Consider the following 19,835-nt stretch of genomic DNA (forward strand, 5'->3'; position numbering starts at 1 on the left):
CCCCAAGGGGAGGGGGCTCAGCACGGTTCCCAGGAACGCTGCCCAGGGTCACACACCAGACAAACACAGGAACCCAGCACACAATCAGCACAGGCAGTGGGGAACCTTCTGTCCATCCAGCACAAGGAGACAAGGAGAGAAGCACTTACTATGGTTGAGGCCGTGATGGAACGTCCCAGGGGCAGGACCCGTGACGATGGCATCCTTGGAAACCCCTGCTTTGGCAGAGGACTCGGCGCTGAAGGATACCACATGGAGAGGAAACTGGGAGATGATCCCTAGGGAGTTGGAGTTCATGGCCCCAGGCAGCTTCGGGCTGCCAGACTTGTAGGACGCAGACAGCAGATTTAAGGGCGAGGAGCTGGCCAGCAGCACAGCCCCACTCGTTCCTTTCTGGGGAGGAAACACAGCACGGTCAGAGCACCAGCACTGTTCAAAGCTCACTCACAAACCAAAGCTGGGGATGGACGTGCAGGGCAGGGACCCGCTTGTACACCACCCCTTGTGAAGGCAGCCCCTGCACTGCTGCCCTCAAAGGAAGGAAGAGGATGGACTCTAAACTGGCACGGAGAGGAGCACCTGGGTGGCTCAGTCGGTTAAGGGTCCGACTTCGGCTCAGGTCATGATCTCACGCTTCGTGGGTTCGAGCCCCGCGTCGGGCTCTGTGCTGACAGATCAGAGCCTGGAGCCTGCTTCAGGTTGTGTCCCCCCCTCTCCCTGCCCCTCCCCCACTCGTACTCAGTCTCTCTCAAAAATAAATTTAAAAAAAACTGGCATGGAATGGCTCCCAGGACCATGTTCATTTAAAAAACCAAGTATAGGGGCGCCTGGGTGGCTCAGTTGGTTAAGCGTCCGACTTCAGCTCAGGTCATGATCTCACAGTCTGTGAGTTCGAGCCCCGCATCGGGCTTTGTGCTGACAGTGCAGAGCCTGGAGCCTGTTTCGGATTCTGTGTCTCCCTCTCTCTCTCTGACCCTCCCCCACTCATGCTCTGTCTCTGTCTCAAAAATAAATAAATGTTAAAAAAAAAAAAATTTTAAAAACCAAGTATAAATTACTCCTTTGTGTAAGAAAGGAAGACCACCTTACGCAAACATCCACAGATGTAGGTACACACAAACACCAGTGTGTTCGTATGTATGTACATTAAACATACACACATACATATTTGTATGTTTTGACCTTTGTCTTTATAAAGAGATGGGAAAACCCTGGAAACTAAGGAACACAGCCAAGCAACACAGCTTGCGGGGGTGGTGCCAGGGTAGAGGTAGGTGAGATCCTGCTGTACATACCTTTCTATAGTTTTGTCTTTGTAACAACAGAGTCATTTTCTATGTTGGAAACATGAAAACAATTGCTCTCTCATTTCCCCAGCCTGCATCCAAACTTCCTGTAATTACCTACTGGCAAGCCTCATCAACCATTGGACTCTGTCAAACTGCCTTTATCTGACCTGCAGAGTCCTTTAAAATCCAACCAAAAGGGAATCACTCTTACAAGTTACTGATTTCCTGGGGCATGAACATCTCCACAAAACTGATGAGTTGAGAGATGATGCCATTTTCATTTACTTGTTTTGAGAGATAGACAAATAGGAGGCTATGAAATGTGAAAGGAGTTTTGTGGCTCATTCTGTGCCACCCAGGATCATAGCACCTCTGGCAAACCAGTCCTTTCCCTCTGCTCATCCTCAGGAGAAGTTTCCAGCTCTCCCGGGATTCCTACCACTAGAAAAGCAAAAACCTACAAACAGGAAGCCCAGGCCTCCTTCCAGTTTCCGGGCTCACTATTCCTACCTGACCTTCAGTGTCGGATCTCTCTCTCCGACCAGGGCAAGGCAAGCGGCCCTGTCCACAAGACCCACGAGGGGCGGACTGCTGTGCCAGGACACTCACTGGCAAGGAGGTAGACGATGTCATGCTGCTAACTGCGCTGGACTTCAGGGAGGAGGTCAGTAGCTTTGCCACTCCCTGGGTCCCACCACTGGAGTCTCCATTTGGACCACCCGGAGGGGCCACCAGGGTCAGCTTTTGGGAAACGGGTGGTTTTTTCACTGCAGAGGCTGGGACGGGTCTGCTGGCAGACTGTCCTGCGGAGGGAGGCTGTACGCCAGGGAGCAGGTTCCCGGAAGTAGAGGTCTGGACTGGTGTTCCTCCAGAGGAAGAGCTGCTGCCAGAAGAAACCCCATGTTTAGAGACAGAGCTGGCAAAGGGACTATTCTTGTAAGACGGCCCTGAAGAGCCAGCGGAGTGCTGTTTTGCTGGATGGCTTGGGGCAGTGGAGGATGAGACTGGGGTCTTATGAGAGGTGCTGCTGGAGACCGGGGGGCCTCCTGAAGAGGCCGGCGTGGAGGGATGGAAGCTCTGGCCTTTGGTTGCTGTCTTCACAAGCTGGAGGAGGGAACGATGGCACTGTGGGGAGGAAGGCTTTGGGCCCTGGAGCTTATTGACAAAAGGAGCTGGGGGGGTGAAGCTCTTCTGCTGTTGAGCACCCGCGTGAAACACTTTCACCTGGGGGCCGGGCACAGGAGCTGCCGCCTGGGGTGTGTGAGACGTCCGTGGCAAGCCGTGGTGCTTTGCTTTGGACTGGTGCGCTTCCGGCAGGCCCTTGCTGAGCGCAGCCTGACAGGACAGCTCTTTGTAGCCAGAACTCTCCGGTTTTTTCTCCTGAGAGGACTGCCCCAGTGCCAAAGCCTGTTCAGCTAGAAAATTGAGGGGAGACTGCAGAGAACTAGAAGGCGATGGGGCGGAAGGGTTGGGCTTCGGAAAGTTCCTCTTCTCGTCTGTACATACGACGCCTACGATCTTCTCTGTGGGTGCTTTCGAGGGTGCAGGCAATGTGAACTCAGAGCTCCCAGTTGCTCTGCTATTCAGCACAGCCAGTTCCTTGGACACAACCTCCAATGAGGAGGCTGAATTACGGATCAAGTCTCCGTCCAACGAGTCCTCAAGGTTGATAGGAGCAGGATTAGCAAGGCTGCCAGATGCCTGGGATGAGAGCTCCCTGTTTGTGGTCCCAATGCTCAGGCCTCCTCCCGCGTGTTCTGAAGGCAAAGCCAGGGGGCCACCAATCTGACCTGATGGGACGGAAACCTTTTTGTCAGGCTTAGAAGAGGATTCCTAAAGGAAAGTAGAAATTTCCAATGGTTAGAAATGTCCAAAGATGCCAATGCTGGCCCTGTGGTGAGGATGCAAATGTAAGAGCACCACAGGCCCCCAAAACCCAGGCTTTCCTGCACGGTCACAAAACAGGGGAGGAGCAGAGTAGCTGCCATGCCTGCTTGCACTTGAAAATGCTGCTACCCCTTCGTCCTCTCTGGCTCATGTCTGGCTGGCTGGGTCTGGCTTACCAAGCATGCTTTCTTGTTAAGTACACATCCATCCACAAAGAAACTCTTATTCTGTTTCTGAAAAAGTGTAACACTTGAGCAAGAGATGCTCTCTCCCTGTTGGCCTCACATGGTCTCAGAGTGCTCCCAGCTGCACTCAGAAAATGAGGCATGGCATGAGAATTGCCTTGAATTAGCTTTCTCTTCCTCCCTGATCTTCTCTAGCACCTGTCTCTTCAGCTGGGCGCAAAGGAAAAGTCCTGTCACGGGAGCAGGAACAGTGTCTACCTCATTAATGCCACATCCTGAGTGCTTATTGCCATGTGTCTGAGACACCGAAGGAGCTCAACAGATACTTGGGAATACAGAATCTGCACAGCTTACTCCCGTGGACTAGGTGTGTTAAGGGCACAGGAACTGATAAAAATTTTGGCACAATAGCAATTTTTACTACACTGAGAGGTTTCTGCAATGCCTGAGATGGTTCTCGGTCTCTGCTCTCTACCCACCGTACTTCACTCCATCTCTGCCAGGCAAATGCAACAAAGCCAGCTTCCTCCAGGCTCACCACTTAGCTGGCAGTGTTCTTCCATGAAAAATCTACCACCATGCTGCAAGACCTGAGCATCTGCAGGGGCTTTTCACTCCTCAGAGGGCGGTCGGGAGACCTCACTAAATCTCACCACCACCCCCAGGAACTGGCCAGGTGGGTACGATCTCTTAGAACTAAGGCAGGAAGATATTATGTGGCCCAGCTCAGGTCTCTAGCCTGCCAACCTCCGGCACCTGTAGTGGGGCAGGCTGCCTCTTGGTATAACCTCAAGAATGCCATCCTGGAGAGTTGCCTCCCAGTCCAGCAAAGCTCGACAAGTTGCTATGGTCAACTGACAGGTTTCACGTGCATGGCTGGAGGATGGAGAATGGTACATGACCAGAGCAGGCTGACTCACCTTCATCTTGATTTTGGATGAGGCCATTACTTTCTTCTTGGCCCTAGTAAAAGGAATGAACACAGAAAAGGTTTAGAGGAGATCCACAAAGGAGATGAAAATAATAGTAGTCCTGGGAAGAGAAAACACGGACTCACAGGATTGATGTCAGGTGCCCATGGCCTCGTCTGCTCTCCTTAAACAGAGTCCTGAAATAGAGAACACTGGATGGTTTGCTCAAGCTCCCTGAAAGCAGGCACTCTTCTTCTAGAGCTTTCCTACCACCCCTGGTACTCAGTGGCTATTATGCCTTAAATATCAGTGGACCGGGGAGCTTGATTCCTAGTGAGAGAATCTAAAGTAGCCGCACTGGCCATTCAAAAGCGAAGAGTCTAGGAGTGACCCAAAAAAGCTATGGCTCTGCCCCAATATTTCTCATAGGATTTTTCCCCTAGACACAGCAGTGCTTTCCTTATTGCTGAGTCTTACCCCTTCCAAAGGTCAAATGTGGAGTGACCCACAGCATGTCTTTTCCCAGGAAAACACAACAAAATTTTCTTTGTGACCCTCCCTATGCGCTTTCACAGGGATGCCTAGGTGGCTCAGTAGGTTAAGCATCAGACTTTATGGATCATGAGTGACCTTGGCTTGTAAGTTCAAGGCCCACATCAGGCTCTCTGCTGTCAGCACACAAACCCCATTTAGGATCCTTTGTCTTCCTCTCTCTGCCCCTTCCCTGCATATGCACACGCTCTCTCAAAAATAAACATTTAAAAAAAAAAGAAAAAAGAAAAGAAAGAAATTCAATCTGTAAAGAGAGAAGAGCAATTCCACCTAAAGAAGGTACAGAGACAAGGAGAGGAAGTTCCATGACTTGAACTCTGGGAAGGTGGTGGAGTAGGAAGCGCCAGAAACTGTCCACCCTCCTGGACAGCAACTGCACTAATAATACAATCTGTCTAAAGGAACTATTTGGGAACGCTAGAGTGTGTTGAAGGCTTACCATGGGGGGCTGGGAGGGGGGGGGGGGGGAGGGGACGGGAAAGGCCTGGAGGGTAAACTGCTGTCAATTTCAGCCCTTAGCACAGATGCAGCCTCCTGACCCCAACCCCACGGCAGGGAGGTATACACATGTTCCTGCAGCAGCTTGCACGCAGCTTGTGGGAAGTAGGGCAGGCAAAAAGGACCCTGTCCTTCAACTAATGGCGAAATCTCTGCTTCGGCTGCTAATTGCTGCTTTTCATCACAGAGGTGCAAAGAGGTGGGCAGCCACTGCTGTCCCCTTCTACCAACCATTGTTGCACGCCCCTGCCCCTCTGGCTGAGGTGACTTCCAGGGGATTTGAAAAACCAGTGCCCTTTGTCCCCGCTTCACTTATTCACTTTCCCACTTTTAGGAGACAGACATTAAAAACCAGAACATTCAAAACAACTGCATATATGGGGAAAAATGAGAAAGTGACTATACAAGTCCAAGGAAGGGTTTGGCCAAGACCTGGGAAGAAAGTTCACACCGCAGGCTGCTCCCTGGCACCGAGACCACCCACAACATTCACAAAAATAAAATCAATAAACAGAAAAGTGACCACAGTTACCAATACTGAATTGTAAATTTGAAAGTTGCCGAGTTGATCTTATAAGAGTTCTCGTCCAAGAAAAGAAAAGAAGAATTGTTACTATGTGAGGTGATGCATGTTCCCAAGAAATTAAAAAAAGGATGTGTGAACAAAATGGAAATAAAGAGATGGAAAACCTAAAAAGAAATCAAAAAGAGATTTTGGAGCTTTAAAGTGTAATAACTGAAACAAAAAATTCCCTGGAGATGTTCAAACACAGATGTGAGCAGGCAGAAGAAAAAATTCACAAATTTGAATAGAGGACAATGGAAATCGCCAAGGCTGAAGAACAGAGAGAAAAAAGACTGAAGAAAAGTGAACAGGGCGTAGGAGACGTGTGGGACACCATCACTTGGAGAAGAATGCACACCACACACTGTACAAGTCCCAGAAGAAGAAGAGGGAGCAAAGGGCAGAGAGAAGAGTGGACAAAAACTGGCTAAAAACTCCCAAAATCTCATGAAAGAGATGAACATAAAAATCCAAGAAGCTCGAATAACTCCAAGATGAACCCCACACAAAGCAATATAATCAAACTTTTTTTTCTTAAGTTTTATTTATTTCGAAAGAGAGAGAGAGAGCGCCTGCGCATGAGCAGGGGAGGGGAAGAGAGAGAGAGAGAAAGAGAGAAGCCCAAGCAAGAGCCATGATGTCAGTGCAGAGCCCTATGAGGGGGCTCAATGTCCTGAACCATGAGATCATGACGTGAGCCAAAATCAAGAGTTGACACTTAACTAAGCCACCCAGGCGCCCCTATAATTGAACTTTTAAAACACAAAGACAGAATCTTCAAAACCCATAGAGAGAAGTAAATCATCATTTAAATTATCAACAGATTTCTCAGCATAAACTTGGGAGTCCAGAAGATAGTGAGCTAATATAGTCAAAGTGCTAAAAGAGGGGGCGCCTGAGTGGCTCAGTTGGTTAAGCGTCGACTTCAGCTCAGGTCATGATCTCGCGGTTTGTGAGTTCGAGCCCCGCGTCAGACTCTGGGCTGACAGCTCAAACCCTGGAGCCCCTTCAGATTCTGTGTCTCCCTCTGTCTGCCCCTCCGCTGCTTGCACTCTGTCTCTCGAATTGTCCTAAAAATAAAAATAAACATCAAAGTGCTAAAAGAGAAGGTCAGACCAGAATCCAAATCCAGTAAAGCTGTCCTTCAAAAGTGGGAGAAATACTAAGATATTCCCAGATGGGGATGCCTGCGTGGCTCAGTTGGTTAAGCATCCAACTCTTGATTTCAGCTCAGGTCACAATCTCACAGTCATGAGATTGAGCCCTGCATCAGGCTCCATGGAGCCTGCTGGAGATTCTCTGTCTCCTGTTCTCTCTCTGCCCCTCCCCCTGCTTATGCGCACGCGCGCGCTCTCTCTCTCTCTCAAAATAAATAAAGATTTTAAAATATATATACATATATACATATATATATACGTATACATATATATGTACATATGTATACGTATATATATATATATATATATACGTATATATATATATATATATATTTAAAAAAAAAAAAAAAAAAAGGTACTCCCAGATGAATAAGAGCTGAAGAAAATCCTGAGCACTAGACTGCCCTGAAGGAAATGCTCCAGGGCGCCCTGTGAGGTCAAATAAAACAACAACCGACAGTAGTTCAAAGCCATGCAAAGAAATAAGGATCTCAGAAATGGAAATACAAGGGCAATTATAACAGCTAGTATTCTCATGAAAATGGTTTGTCACTGTGCTTTTTATTTTCTACATGACTTAAGAGACTAAAACTTTAAGGAAAAAAAGTAATTATTAGTATAAAAGCTAGCATTACTATCAGTTTGGTTTGTAACTCCAAATCTTGTTTTCTACCTAATTTAACACACTAATGTATCTCTAAGAATTATCAGCTTATGTTTTAGAGCACATAATGTATAAAAATGTAATTTTGTGACATCAACAACCAAAAGAGGTGAGGACAGAACTGTAGGGGAGCAGAGTTCACAGGTCGATGAATTTATAGAAGCAAGCCCTTCCTTCCATTAATTACTTTAAATACGAATGGATCAAACTTTCCAATCAAAACACTGAGATTAGCAGAATGGATAAACAACTCAACGCTGTCTACAAGAAACTCACTTAAGATCCAAAGGCAAAAACAAGTTGAAGGTGAAAAGGTGGAAGAATATATTCCACACCAAGAGTAACCAGAGAGAGCAAGGAGGGCTGTGCTGACATCAGGTAAGAGAGACTTTAAATCAAGAAACATTACAAGACAAAAAAGGTCATTATGTAGTAATAAACACCTCAATACAGCAGGAAGATATAATACTCATAAACATTCCTGCAACTGAGGCAAAAACTGACAAAACTAGAGGGAAAAGCAGACAATTTTACATTAAGAGTTGGAGACTTCAGCACCCCACTCACACTAATGGATAGAACAACTAGAAACAAGACAAATAAGACAACAGAAGACTTAACACATAAACCAGCTAGATATAGCAGACATACACAGAACACTCTACCCCACAACAGAATACATATTCTTCTCAAGTGTACATGACACACTTCCCAGGACAGAGGCCACAAATTAAGTCTCAAGACATTTTTTTTTTTTTTTTTTAATTTTTTCCCAACGTTTTTTATTTATTTTTGGGACAGAGAGAGACAGAGCATGAACGGGGGAGGGGCAGAGAGAGAGGGAGACACAGAATCGGAAACAGGCTCCAGGCTCCGAGCCATCAGCCCAGAGCCTGACGCGGGGCTCGAACTCACGGACCGCGAGATCGTGACCTGGCCGAAGTCGGACGCTCAACCGACTGCGCCACCCAGGCGCCCCAAGTCTCAAGACATTTAAAAAGATAGACATTATACAGAGTATCTTCTCTGACCACAAGAGGCTACAGCTACGAATCAATGACAGAAGGAAAACTGACAAATTCACAAAATTGTGGAAATCAGAAAACATACTTTTTAAACAGGCAATGGAGCAAAGAAAAAAATCACAAAGGAAATTAGAAAATACTTGAAAGACAGATGAAAGGGAAAATACAACATACCAAAACTTACAGACACACCCAAAAGGATGTTAAGAGAGTACTTACAGCTATAAACATTTAAAAACAAGAAAAATCCCAAATCAACAACCTAACTTTACAACTTAAGGAACTGGTAAAAGAACAAATTAAACCTAAAGCCAACAGGAAGGAAGCAAACACTGGAGATCAGAGCATAAATAAATAAAACAGAGAATAGAGAAAAATCAGATCAACACAACGGACAAATCTTTAGCTTGATGGGCTAAGAAACGAGAGGAGACTCAAATTACCAAAATCAGGAATGAAAGTGGGGACATTACTACTGATTCTACCAATAAAAAGGACTGTAAGAGAGGCTATGAATAACTGCACACCAACAAACTGGATTACCTACTTAAAATGGACAAATTCCTAGAAACCCAAAACCTACCAAGTAATTCCCAAAGAAATAAAAATTCTGACTAGAGCTAAACTAGCAAGGGGACTGAGTCTGTGATCAAAAATCTCCCAACAAAAGAAAGGCCCAGACCTGATGGCTTCATGGGTGGATTCTACCAAGTATTTTAAGCACTACCAACCCTTCTCAAACTTTTCCAAAACTGAAGAAGAGGGAATACATACAAATTCATTCTATGAAGCCAGCGTTACCCTGATACCAAAGCCAGGCAAAGACACTGTAAGAAAACTACAGACAAATATCCCCTATTAATACCGATGCAAAACTCCCCAACAAAATACTAGTAAAGAGAATTCAGAAGCAGATTAAGAAGATTATACATCATGACCAAGTGAGATTTGTGCCTGGAATGCAAGGGTGGTTCCATATACAAAAACTGACCAGTGTGACACGCCCCATCAACAGAATGAAGGAATAAAGCCCCACGTGAACATCTCAGTGGATGGAGAAAAGACGCAGGACAAAATTCAACACCCTTTCATGATAAAAACACTCTACTAGGAATAGAAGAAAACTACCTCCACATAATAAAAGCCATGTATGAAATCCCACCCAACCCCGCTGCCACCCCCAGTGAACACAATAGTCAATGGTGAAAGGCTAAAAGCATTTCCTCTGAGATCACGAACAAGGTAAGAATGCCTGCTTTCACCACTCCTATTCAACGTAGTACTAGGAGTTCTAGCCAGAGCAGTTAGTCAAGAAAGAGAAACAAAAGGCATCCAAATTGGAAAGGAAGAAGTAAGCTTATCTCTGCAGATGATATGATCTTTTATGTAGAGAACTCTAAAGATTCCAAAAAATTTTCAGAATAAATTTTGCAAAGTAGCAGGATATAAAATCAACATAACACAAAAATCAGCTCCATTTCTGTACACAAAAAATGAACAATCTAAAAAAGAAATTACAAAAATAATTCCATTCACAACAGCATCTGAAAACAAAACAAAAACCAGGAATTAACCTCACTAGGCACGTAAGAGACTTGCACAATGAAAACGACAAAATATTGCTAAAAGAAATTAAAGACAGAAATAAATGGAAACACATCCCACCATGGATTGGACTTAATATTACTAAAATATCAATACTACCCAAAGCAATCTACAGATTCAATGCAATCCCTAGCAAAATCCCAACGACTGTTTTTTGCAGAAGTAGAAAAACCCATCCTAAAATTTATAGGGAATTTCAAAGGACCCTGCACAGTCAAAATTATCTTGAAAAAGAATAAAGCTGGAGAATCACACTTCTTGATTTCAAAACTTACTACAAAGCTACAGTAATCCAAACAGTGTGCAACTGGCATAAAGGCAGACACATGAACCAATGGAAGAGAACAGAGAGCCCAGAAATAAGCCCTCACAAATATGGTCAAATGATTTTTCAACAAAGGTGCAAAGACCGATGAGGGAAGCACAACCTTTTCAACAGATGGTGCTGAAAAAGTTGGACATCCACATGCAAAAAAAAATGAAGTTGGACCCTTAACACCATATACAAAAATTAACTCAGCTTCATGACCCTGGATCTGACAATGGTATCTTACATATGATATCAAAGACACAAGCAACAAAAAGTAGACAAATTGGACTTCATTAAATTTAAAAAATTTGCATACTGAGGAGCATCTGGGTGGCTCAGTCAGTTGAACATCTGACTCTTGACTTCCACTCAGGTCATGATATCACGGTTCTGAGACCGAGCCCCACATTGGGCTCCACAATGAGTGTGACTCCTGCTTGGGATTCATTCATATTCTCATTCTCATTCTCTCTCTCTCTCTCTCTCTCTCTCTCTCTCTCCCCCCCCCCTGCCCTCTCTCCCCCTTCTGCTCCTCTCCCCCACTCACACTCTCTCTCTCAAAATAAGCAAATAAACATTAAAGAAAATTTTTGTGTGCATCAAAAGATACTATCCACAGAGTAAAATGGCAACTCACAAAATAAGAGAAAATATTTGGAAATCACATCTGTTAAGGGATTAATATTCAGAATACAAGAAGAACTCCTAAAACAATAAAAGAACCTGATTAAAAAATGGGCAAAAGATTTAAACATTTCTCTTAAAAAAAGATATATAAATGGCCCAATATTATATATTAAATGATGCTCAACATCACCAATCACCAGGAAAACTCAAATCAAATATATAGGGAGATACCACATTACATCCATTACAATGGCTACTATCAAAAACCCAGAAAACATCAAGTATTGGGAAGGATGTAGACAAATTGGAACATCTGTGAACTATTGGTGGAAATACAAAATGATAAAACCACTATGGAAAACATTGATGGTTCCTCAAAAATTAAACATACAAGGGCACCTGGGCGGCTCAGTTGGTTAAGAGTCCAACTCTTGATTTCAGCTCAGGTCATGATCTCGCGGTTAGTCGGTTCGAGCCCCATGTCGGGTTCTCCACCAGCAGCGCAGAGCATGCTTGAGACTTTCTCTCTCTTCCTCTCTCTCTGCCCCTTCCCTACTCACACTCTCTCAAATAAATTAACATTAATGACAAAATTAAACACACAATTACCATGTGATCCAGCAACTCCACTTCTTGGCATATACACAGAAGAACTGAGAGCAGGGTGTTGAAGAGATATTTGTACACTCTAGTTCATAATAGCATAGCTCACAATAGCTAAAACATGGAAGCAACCTAAGTATCAGCTTAGGATGAATGGATAAGTAAAATGTGATCTATACATACAATGGAATTTTATTCTGCCTTAAAAAGGAAAGAAATTCTGTAATGTGTAATACAAACAAAATCTTGGAAATATTATACTAAGTGAAATAAGCCAGTTACAGAAAGACAAATTTTGTATGACTGCACTTATAGGACGTACTCGTAGTAGTCAAAATCATAGACAGAAAGTTGGGGCACCAGGGTGGCTCAGTCAGTTAAGCATCCAACTTCAGCTCAGGTCATGATCTCACAGTCCATGAGTTCGAGCCCCACGTCAGACTCTGTGCTGACCGCTCAGAGCCTGAAGCCTGCTTCAGATTGTGTCTCCCTCTCTCTCTGCCCCTCCCCTGCTCATGCACTGTCTCTGTCTCAAAAATAAATAAAAACATTAAAAAAAATTTTTTTTTTTAAATCATAGAGAGTAGAATGATGGTCACAGAATCTGGGCGGGGGGGGGGGGGAATGCAGAGTTATTGTTCAATGGGTACAGAGTTTTCAGTTTTATAAGATGAAAAGAGTTATGGAGATGGATAGTGATGGCTGCAAAAACAATGTGAACGTATTTAAAACCACTGCACTGTGCACCTAAAAATGGTTAAGATGGTGAATTTTATGTAAAGTGTATTTTTTCCCATTAAAAAAAAAAGAACAGAGCACTAGCTCCAGCTAACTTTCCTGTCCAAGTATTGCAGAGTCCATTTTCATGAAAGGGAAGCTATAGAACACAGAAGTTCAGCACTTAACTCCAATAATCAGCCAGCCCTGTTCCTTGCAAATGAGACTTCTGTTCAGAACGGGAACATGTTTCCAAGATGAATCTACTTCTCTACTTCTACCAAGAGCCAATACCTCAAAACAGGTAAGAGCACAGTGACGTGGGAAGAACATGCAGCCAACTCCAAACTGAGGTGTGACAAAGAATAACAAAGCCAAAACCCCATAGGTAACTTCGCTCTCCAAGGGAACGGTAAGAGCCATTCACAGCAACCAGTATGGCCCCCAATTCCTCTAGTGGGAACAGAGCTGAGTCAGCTAGACAGTGACTCCCTGAGGGAAGGGACCGTGTTGGCCTGGCACAACAGAAGCACTCGTATATGTCTTTAAGGCAAAAACACTCCACCTCATCACCACACTGACCATACTGGCTGCTCACGGCCCTCACCTGGCCTGCATCCAGCCTTTGGGCCAGAGAGGTTTGACCTCGGCATCCAGAAAGGCCTTCACATAGTCCTCCCAAGACTGGGTCTTATTGTTCCTCTCCAGATCGTAGGTCTCCAGTTTTATCTTCACCACGTGGCAGAGCAGCTCCCTGAGGAGGAAGCAGAAGTCAGAAACTTCAAACTACCCCAAATCCTTCTTTCAAGGTTTCAATTATGTGCTTTCAGCAGCCCTGATTAAAGTAAATGATTCTAACCTTCATTAGAAACACGGGAACATGCTCAGACACTGGCCCCACAAACCCTCCAATGAGGCAAGGTCCCAGTTTGGGCACACCTGATTTCATCATTCCATTGGAATTTCTTCCGGGGTCCCATTATCCTCCTGCCCCCCTTTTCTTCATCTTCTTCCTCATCAGAGCAAATCCGCTCCCTCTGCTCCTTGTCCTTCTCCTCTTCCAGCATCCTATAGCATGGAAAGAAATCAGTGGGACCCTAAGGGTCACGGCCACAAAAGAACTACTTTCTCCCACCCACCACCCCCCGCCCCCACTTGCCCATCCCGACCCCGGGCTTCTAAGAAAAGGTCCAAATGCTGCAGAAGAACCAAGAGTCTCATTCACAAATGTAATAATGAAAACACACACACACACACACACACACACAAAAGAGAAAAGTCAAGAGGATGATGTCCCGTGAGAGCGATGGAACACACTTACTTGGCGACCTTGGCTTGTGTGTGTGCCTGGCACTCATCCTGGTACTTGGCCATCTGCTCTGGCATTGCCCTTCCAATGGCCTCCTTAAGCTTCTGGAGAGGCTCCTTTAGACGCCCCCCCTGCAGAAAACAGAACGTAGTGTAAGATTGGTTTTTGTATCACTTCTTATACTGAGGACATCCTATTGCACAAGGGCACTACAACAGCAGAGGTGGCATCTGTGAAGACTCAGTTACCCTCTCTGCTGGGCCCTAAAGCCAAGGGGCTCCACTCCAAAGTCACTCACCTGTTCATAGAGGTGAAGTTTCCGAGCACGTTTAACCAGGGTGTCCTTGCTGCAGGGCAGGAATGAGGCAAGATAGGCATATACCCCAGAACGGATTTGGCTACTCAGCTCCCGAGTTTGTACCTCTATGCTGAAGAACAGAACAGAGTCATCAAGGGTCCATAGCTCACTGGAGCTTCTCTTATCATTAGGTCACCCTACCACAGAGAGGAAAACTAAGAGCCAAGAACAGGTCAAACCTTATGTCATCAGTCACACAATGTAACTAAGTGACCAGTGCAACAGATCTCCAGTAGTCACCAAATCAGAACTTCCACACCTGATGAACTCGGTTAGGTAAAGAGGGACAAAACCTTGAGGTCAAAGACAAGACCAAGTCAAAGGTAGTCAGGAAAACAGAACCCGAGAGAACAAGCTCGGAAGTACTAAATATCACAAACAACAAGAACTTAAGAGCTTTCAAAATGGAAAGTGATTGAGTTACTTGGTATGGCCAGGAAATACTTTCCAACAGCATTTCCTTTTTTCCCAGTTCTATCCCTGATTAGGAAGTCAGGGAAGTCCTCACCCCTCCCACTGTCCCCATCTAGATCAGCAGAAAAAATATTTGTCTTCAATCCCTCAAGCTCTCTTTATGTGGCATGCTCCAGCAGGCTACCGTTCACACAAATTTCTCATGTATGCTGACCCTCAGGTGCTCTCTACAGTCCAGGCTTTCTGACCCAAGAGGCCAATCCCAATCCTGCTCATTTGCTAGAATATTCCCAAGTCTTGACAACTATTCTTGCATGTGTAAAATCCTCAGTTGTTGAGGAACAAGCTTCCTCTCCTACATAATGCAACAGAGAGAGAAGCTGGCAAGGCTGGAGGACCTGATACCAAGAACCTGGTTTGGACTTATATGTGTGGTTTTTCTGCTTTTTTAATCCAATTCATACAGTGCAATATTTCAGAGGATCAGGCATGCGGGAGAAGTGTCATGGGATGATATGTACATACCCTGGCCTTGGGAGAGGAGAATGACCCCAGGAGAGCAGGCTCCTGAGACTATACCAAGTTACCTCTTACTTTTCTGCACAAGCAAGCAACACTTTCTCTCTCATCTTATACTTGCCAAGAAATCCTCTTCCAACTGCCCATGATCATTATATACAGTGTTCTATTAATACCTGCTGCTTAAGGTTAGTAAGACCTACCGTTTCCTGGAAACAGATATTTGGTGTAAACAACCCCCTTTAAAAAAAAAAAAAAAAAAAGAATATGGGCGCCTGGATAGCTCAGCCGGGTGAGCGTCTGACTCTCGATTTCAGCTCAGGTCATAACCTCACAGCTCATGGGTTCAAGCCCCACATCGGGCTCTGCGCCGACAATGCGGAGTCTGCTTGGGATTCTCTCCCTCTCTGCCCCTTCCTGGCTTGTGCTCTCCCTCTCTCAAAATACATATAAGTAAACTTAAAAATAAATAAATAAACTAAAGGAAAATAATCACCGTTTTTTTCTCTCAGAAGCAGTCATCTTTAGGCAGTTCCATCCACACCCATTTCCCTGGCCTGCACAACCCAGGCATGGTAGCAGCAGACACATGGAAACAAAAGATACTCACTCTAGGAGGGTGCCATTAACATCCTGGGTGAAGAACTTCTGTCTGCTCTCTCCTTCAGCAGCTCTGGCAGCCTGGTTCACAGCAGACAGTAACATCTGTTAGTGCACTTTCCTCAAACAACCACACGCTCACCCACAGGCACAAGGCCAGTCCTTCCCTACAGAACACCTGCCGATTCGAGAAAATCCTCACTCAGCCCTAATCCCAGATTAAGTTCACCTACGATCACCCTATGCTCCCAAAATGGTATATCCAGCTTTTTTCAAATGCTGCTAAAGCATCTATGGACTGTCCATTCTTCCAGGACTTGAAACAGCAGTCACATAAAAGTCAATCATACAGAGTCAAAGCAATCATCACACATTTGATTCAACCAGCTGGTTACCTCCTGTGACCAGCACCCTATCACCTCAACTGTGAGATGGAATTTCCATACTTCCACAGTACAAAAACAACCATAACTGCAACAAACCCTCAAGATTAGAAAACCTTTATCCCCCTCACCCCTAAATAATAACAATGTGCTACTTTAGCACTTAAGGACATTGCAATTCTTGGGAAACTCACAATCCACTTAACGGTTTATCACAAACTCTATTACCAGACCATCTTAACCACTAACATACCTTCCTACCTGTTGACACAAGCCATAGCAGGCTCCTATACAGTCTTTTGCTTCCCACGAGAACACAGTACGCACCCTGCGTGTCAGCCACGGCAGGCCGCCAGGGCACTAAGTGCACAAGTCAGGAAAGCAATCACAGCAAAAGTCTGAACCATCGATTCTCACATTTGGCTGCATATTGGAATTACCTGGCAGTTTTCCCCACCCTAGACCTTTGGTCCAGATCGCATCACAATCTCTGGGGACGAGGCCCAGGAATGTGCACTCTTTAAAAGTAACCCTGGGAACTCTAATGTGCAGAGGGGACTGAAAACCACTGACCTAAACCCAAGAGTTGCTGGTCCAAAGGCTTTAGGTAAAATAAAATATCTAAAATCAGGCTTGATCTAGAATAATGATGGCAAACAAAGGCAGTGAGATTCTCGTCTTACAACAAACGATCAACCCTGATCAACCCCTCTGAGACTACAGGCACTGAGAACTACCCTCCACCTTCCTGTCCCCTCACGTGCCTTCCTCTCATTGTATCCTCTGCGACCCATTCCTACCTCTGGCTGCTCCCTGTCATTAGCTCTCCTTAATAATAGATGGAGTCCAAGATTCTATCTAAAACTATCTTCTCCCAATACCTTCTACACCTTCATAGCTTCAAAATAACACATAACCCATGTAGATCTCTCAAATCTAACAGTCTAGCTCTAAACCCTTTTTTCTAAGCTCTGGATTAGAATTTCCAATTACTTCTGTCAATGGATGATCTGTTGGTATGGACACACAACTTACCCAAAACCAAACCCACCAGTTTCTGCTCCTCCTCCTGTGTTCCCCACTTCTAATAACTACACTCCATCCTCCTGAAATCCTTCCACTCCTTTAAAACCCTTAGGTAGTTCTCTCCAAGCCCAGAATCAAACCCAAACTCTTTTATGTGGCATTTATGGTCCCCATTCTCCACTACATTCCAGGGGGTCCCCACCATCCAACAATTCAACAACCCCTTGTCCCACCTCAGCCCTATGCCTGGGCTTCCTGTAAGGCCATCTCTCCACTGCGCCAGGCCAAACCTGTTGTTTCCAGTCTGATTCCTACATACCCAAGGAGCTTGTTTCTTACCTCAAGTCTGGCTGTCCACCTGACCATCTGCTTGGCCACACAAATATCACAGAGCTTACCTCATTCTACTCTGTCCTACAGCCACCTGTTTACATGTCTACTGGTCCACTTACAGAGAACAAGCTCATGGGGGACAAGAACTGAATCTTATTTGTCAATATATTTCCCACAGCTGCCTATTACGTAAAGAGCTTAGTAAATGTCGCCTAAGTGCACAGATGAAGGAACAAACAGGTATTACTGAAAGAATGCAACCAGAGGAAAAAAGTTTGGTACCAACAAACAGAACCTGCAGAGAATACACAAAACTCAAGCCTCTGCAAACCCCTGGAGGGAGGGAAGTGCAAAGGCCCAGGATGAAAGGGGGTGAAATCGATGGATGGAAATCAAAGAAAGAAAGGTTGCAACTTTTAATCCATTCACCTGACGATTTCTTACGTTTTCTTAAGTATTCAGAAGTCTTGGCACTTCTAATATACTGACAGTATGATTTTAGTTTGAGAGAAAATAAACAGGAGTCATTCTTTTGTTTAAGCTTACAAACTGCTACTTCTAAGATCCAGAAGCACTTTCGTATTCATTCAATCTAATCACTGTAACATGTATTTCAAATGCCCCACCATTTGGCAGACCTATCAACTGCTTCGGTTTACATTCAAATTTTACTTTTAGATTATCAGCCAGTTCTTCAGTATGTCGGAGGTTTCCAATGCCTTTTCAATTGTGTAGATAATATCTCTGAGGGTCTGGTTTTATAATGAAGGTAATTAGTCAAGGGCTGTATTTTTAAATAAATCCAACTAAAAGAACAACTGGATTTATATCTGATACTCTTCCGGAAATAAGTGAGGTTCCTCAACCCTAAGAAGAGATACCCTTGCTTAAGGAGTTGTTTCAATTCATCAATCCTAGATTAACTAAGAAATAAAATTAAATGGAAACAGTCCAGTCATGCTATTTTACAATAGTTCCAAAAGCCCTTTAATGAGCTGTTTTAATTATAAGAAAAGTCACTTACAGCCTCTTAGCACCTAGGTCACAGCCTTATATACTGTACCTGTTTTTGCTGGCATGATTTTCTTTTTAAAAAAGACAAAACAGGTTAGGTTTTTTCCTACCCTTTTCTCCTTGGATCCAGGTCTGCCTTGATTTGTGAGGCAGGGGTTCTAAGTCTATAACAGGGTAAGCTGTGAGCAGGTGGAGTAGAAGGGTGACGGACATGAGGTCTCTGTTTTTCTTTTCTCAGTATTGTTCCCAGTTTATGCTTTAGTCAATAGAGCTGCTCATCTGTCTGGACCAGGCTGAGTAGCTGCCAGACTACATCAAGACAGTAACCTGAGGGGGCAACACACGTGAACTTTCCAACAACCAAGACAAAAGGCACAATCAAGGCCTATTCAGTGAAGACAAGGTAAAGCCATCAGATCAAATCACTGGATTCTTTGGGGCCATAAGAGCGTATAGTACAAAGAAACAGGAAATGAAAAACAGGCTAAATAGTGAACACAGTGAACATTGCTTGGGCATCCACCAGGGCAGCCTTCTTGGGGTACCTCTTTAATATAGTTTAATATAGTTAACTATATACAGTTTAACTATATATAGTTAACTATATACAGTTTATATACAGTTTAACTATATATAGTTAACTATATATATATATATTTCAAACATATTTTTTCCAAGTTTCAAGCATCACATCTAGTTAGAAAGTTAATCTACCCTCTCTCAAAAATAAATAAACTTTAAAAAAGGGGGGCGGGGAGCATGGGTGGCTCAGTCAATTAAGCATCCGACTCTTGATTTCAGCTCAGGTCATGCTCTCACAGTTAGTGAGTCTGAGGCCCCACAGCACAGAGCCCACTAGGGATTCTGTCTCTCTCCACCCTCCTCCACTCAGGTGTGCACTGCGCCCATGCGTGCTCTCTCTCAAAAATAAACTTAGAAGTCTAATTTTTCCTTCTCAGAGTAAAGATTATTCCCTAAGGGATGGATACATACCAGATTAGGATCTGCTTATAGGACCGTGGTAGGTGACAAACAGGATCCCAGACCCCTTCTCTCCCAGGATATGCATTCTGCCACAAGAAGATGGCCTCTAACTTCCCAACCCTCCAACCTAGTTTGTTGACTTGCGTAACCAATAGAGGAGAGAAGTGATGTGAACACAGAATTTCTATGGCTAGATCTCACGGGCCTTGCAGCTTCCACTTTCATTCTCTTGAAATGTCACCCTGAAACTGCCATGCTCTGAAGAAACCCAGGATGAAAGACTAGAAGGAGGGACAGGCC

At 44.5% G+C, this 19,835-nt stretch overlaps 1 protein-coding gene across 6 annotated transcripts in view; it reads right to left on the reverse strand.

Moving 5' to 3' along the window:
* Window positions 1–19,835, reverse strand: part of UBN1 (ubinuclein 1) — a 38,829-nt gene that overhangs the window by 4,089 nt on the left and 14,905 nt on the right. For 2 of the 6 annotated variants that reach the window (XR_009614791.3, XM_060648376.3), the window contains exons 8-16: window positions 15,806–15,876; window positions 14,203–14,332; window positions 13,917–14,035; window positions 13,535–13,663; window positions 13,203–13,349; window positions 4,419–4,469; window positions 4,282–4,324; window positions 1,805–3,122; window positions 150–393 (exon numbers count right to left, since the gene is read on the reverse strand). Coding sequence is in view for 5 of the 6 variants with exons in the window: in XM_060648376.3 (XP_060504359.1) it covers window positions 150–393; window positions 1,805–3,122; window positions 4,282–4,324; window positions 4,419–4,469; window positions 13,203–13,349; window positions 13,535–13,663; window positions 13,917–14,035; window positions 14,203–14,332; window positions 15,806–15,876 (2,252 nt within the window). In the remaining variant the exon portion in view is untranslated. Of the gene's footprint in view, window positions 1–149; window positions 394–1,799; window positions 3,123–4,281; window positions 4,325–4,418; window positions 4,470–13,202; window positions 13,350–13,534; window positions 13,664–13,916; window positions 14,036–14,202; window positions 14,333–15,805; window positions 15,877–19,835 lie in introns of all 6 variants that reach the window. The other 4 variants (XM_060648374.3, XM_060648372.3, XM_060648377.3 and 1 more) reach the window with 2 other exon arrangements.

Source organism: Panthera onca, chromosome E3 (genome assembly GCF_046562875.1).
Source record: "Panthera onca isolate mPanOnc1 chromosome E3, mPanOnc1 haplotype 2, whole genome shotgun sequence".
NCBI lineage: Eukaryota > Metazoa > Chordata > Mammalia > Carnivora > Felidae > Panthera > Panthera onca.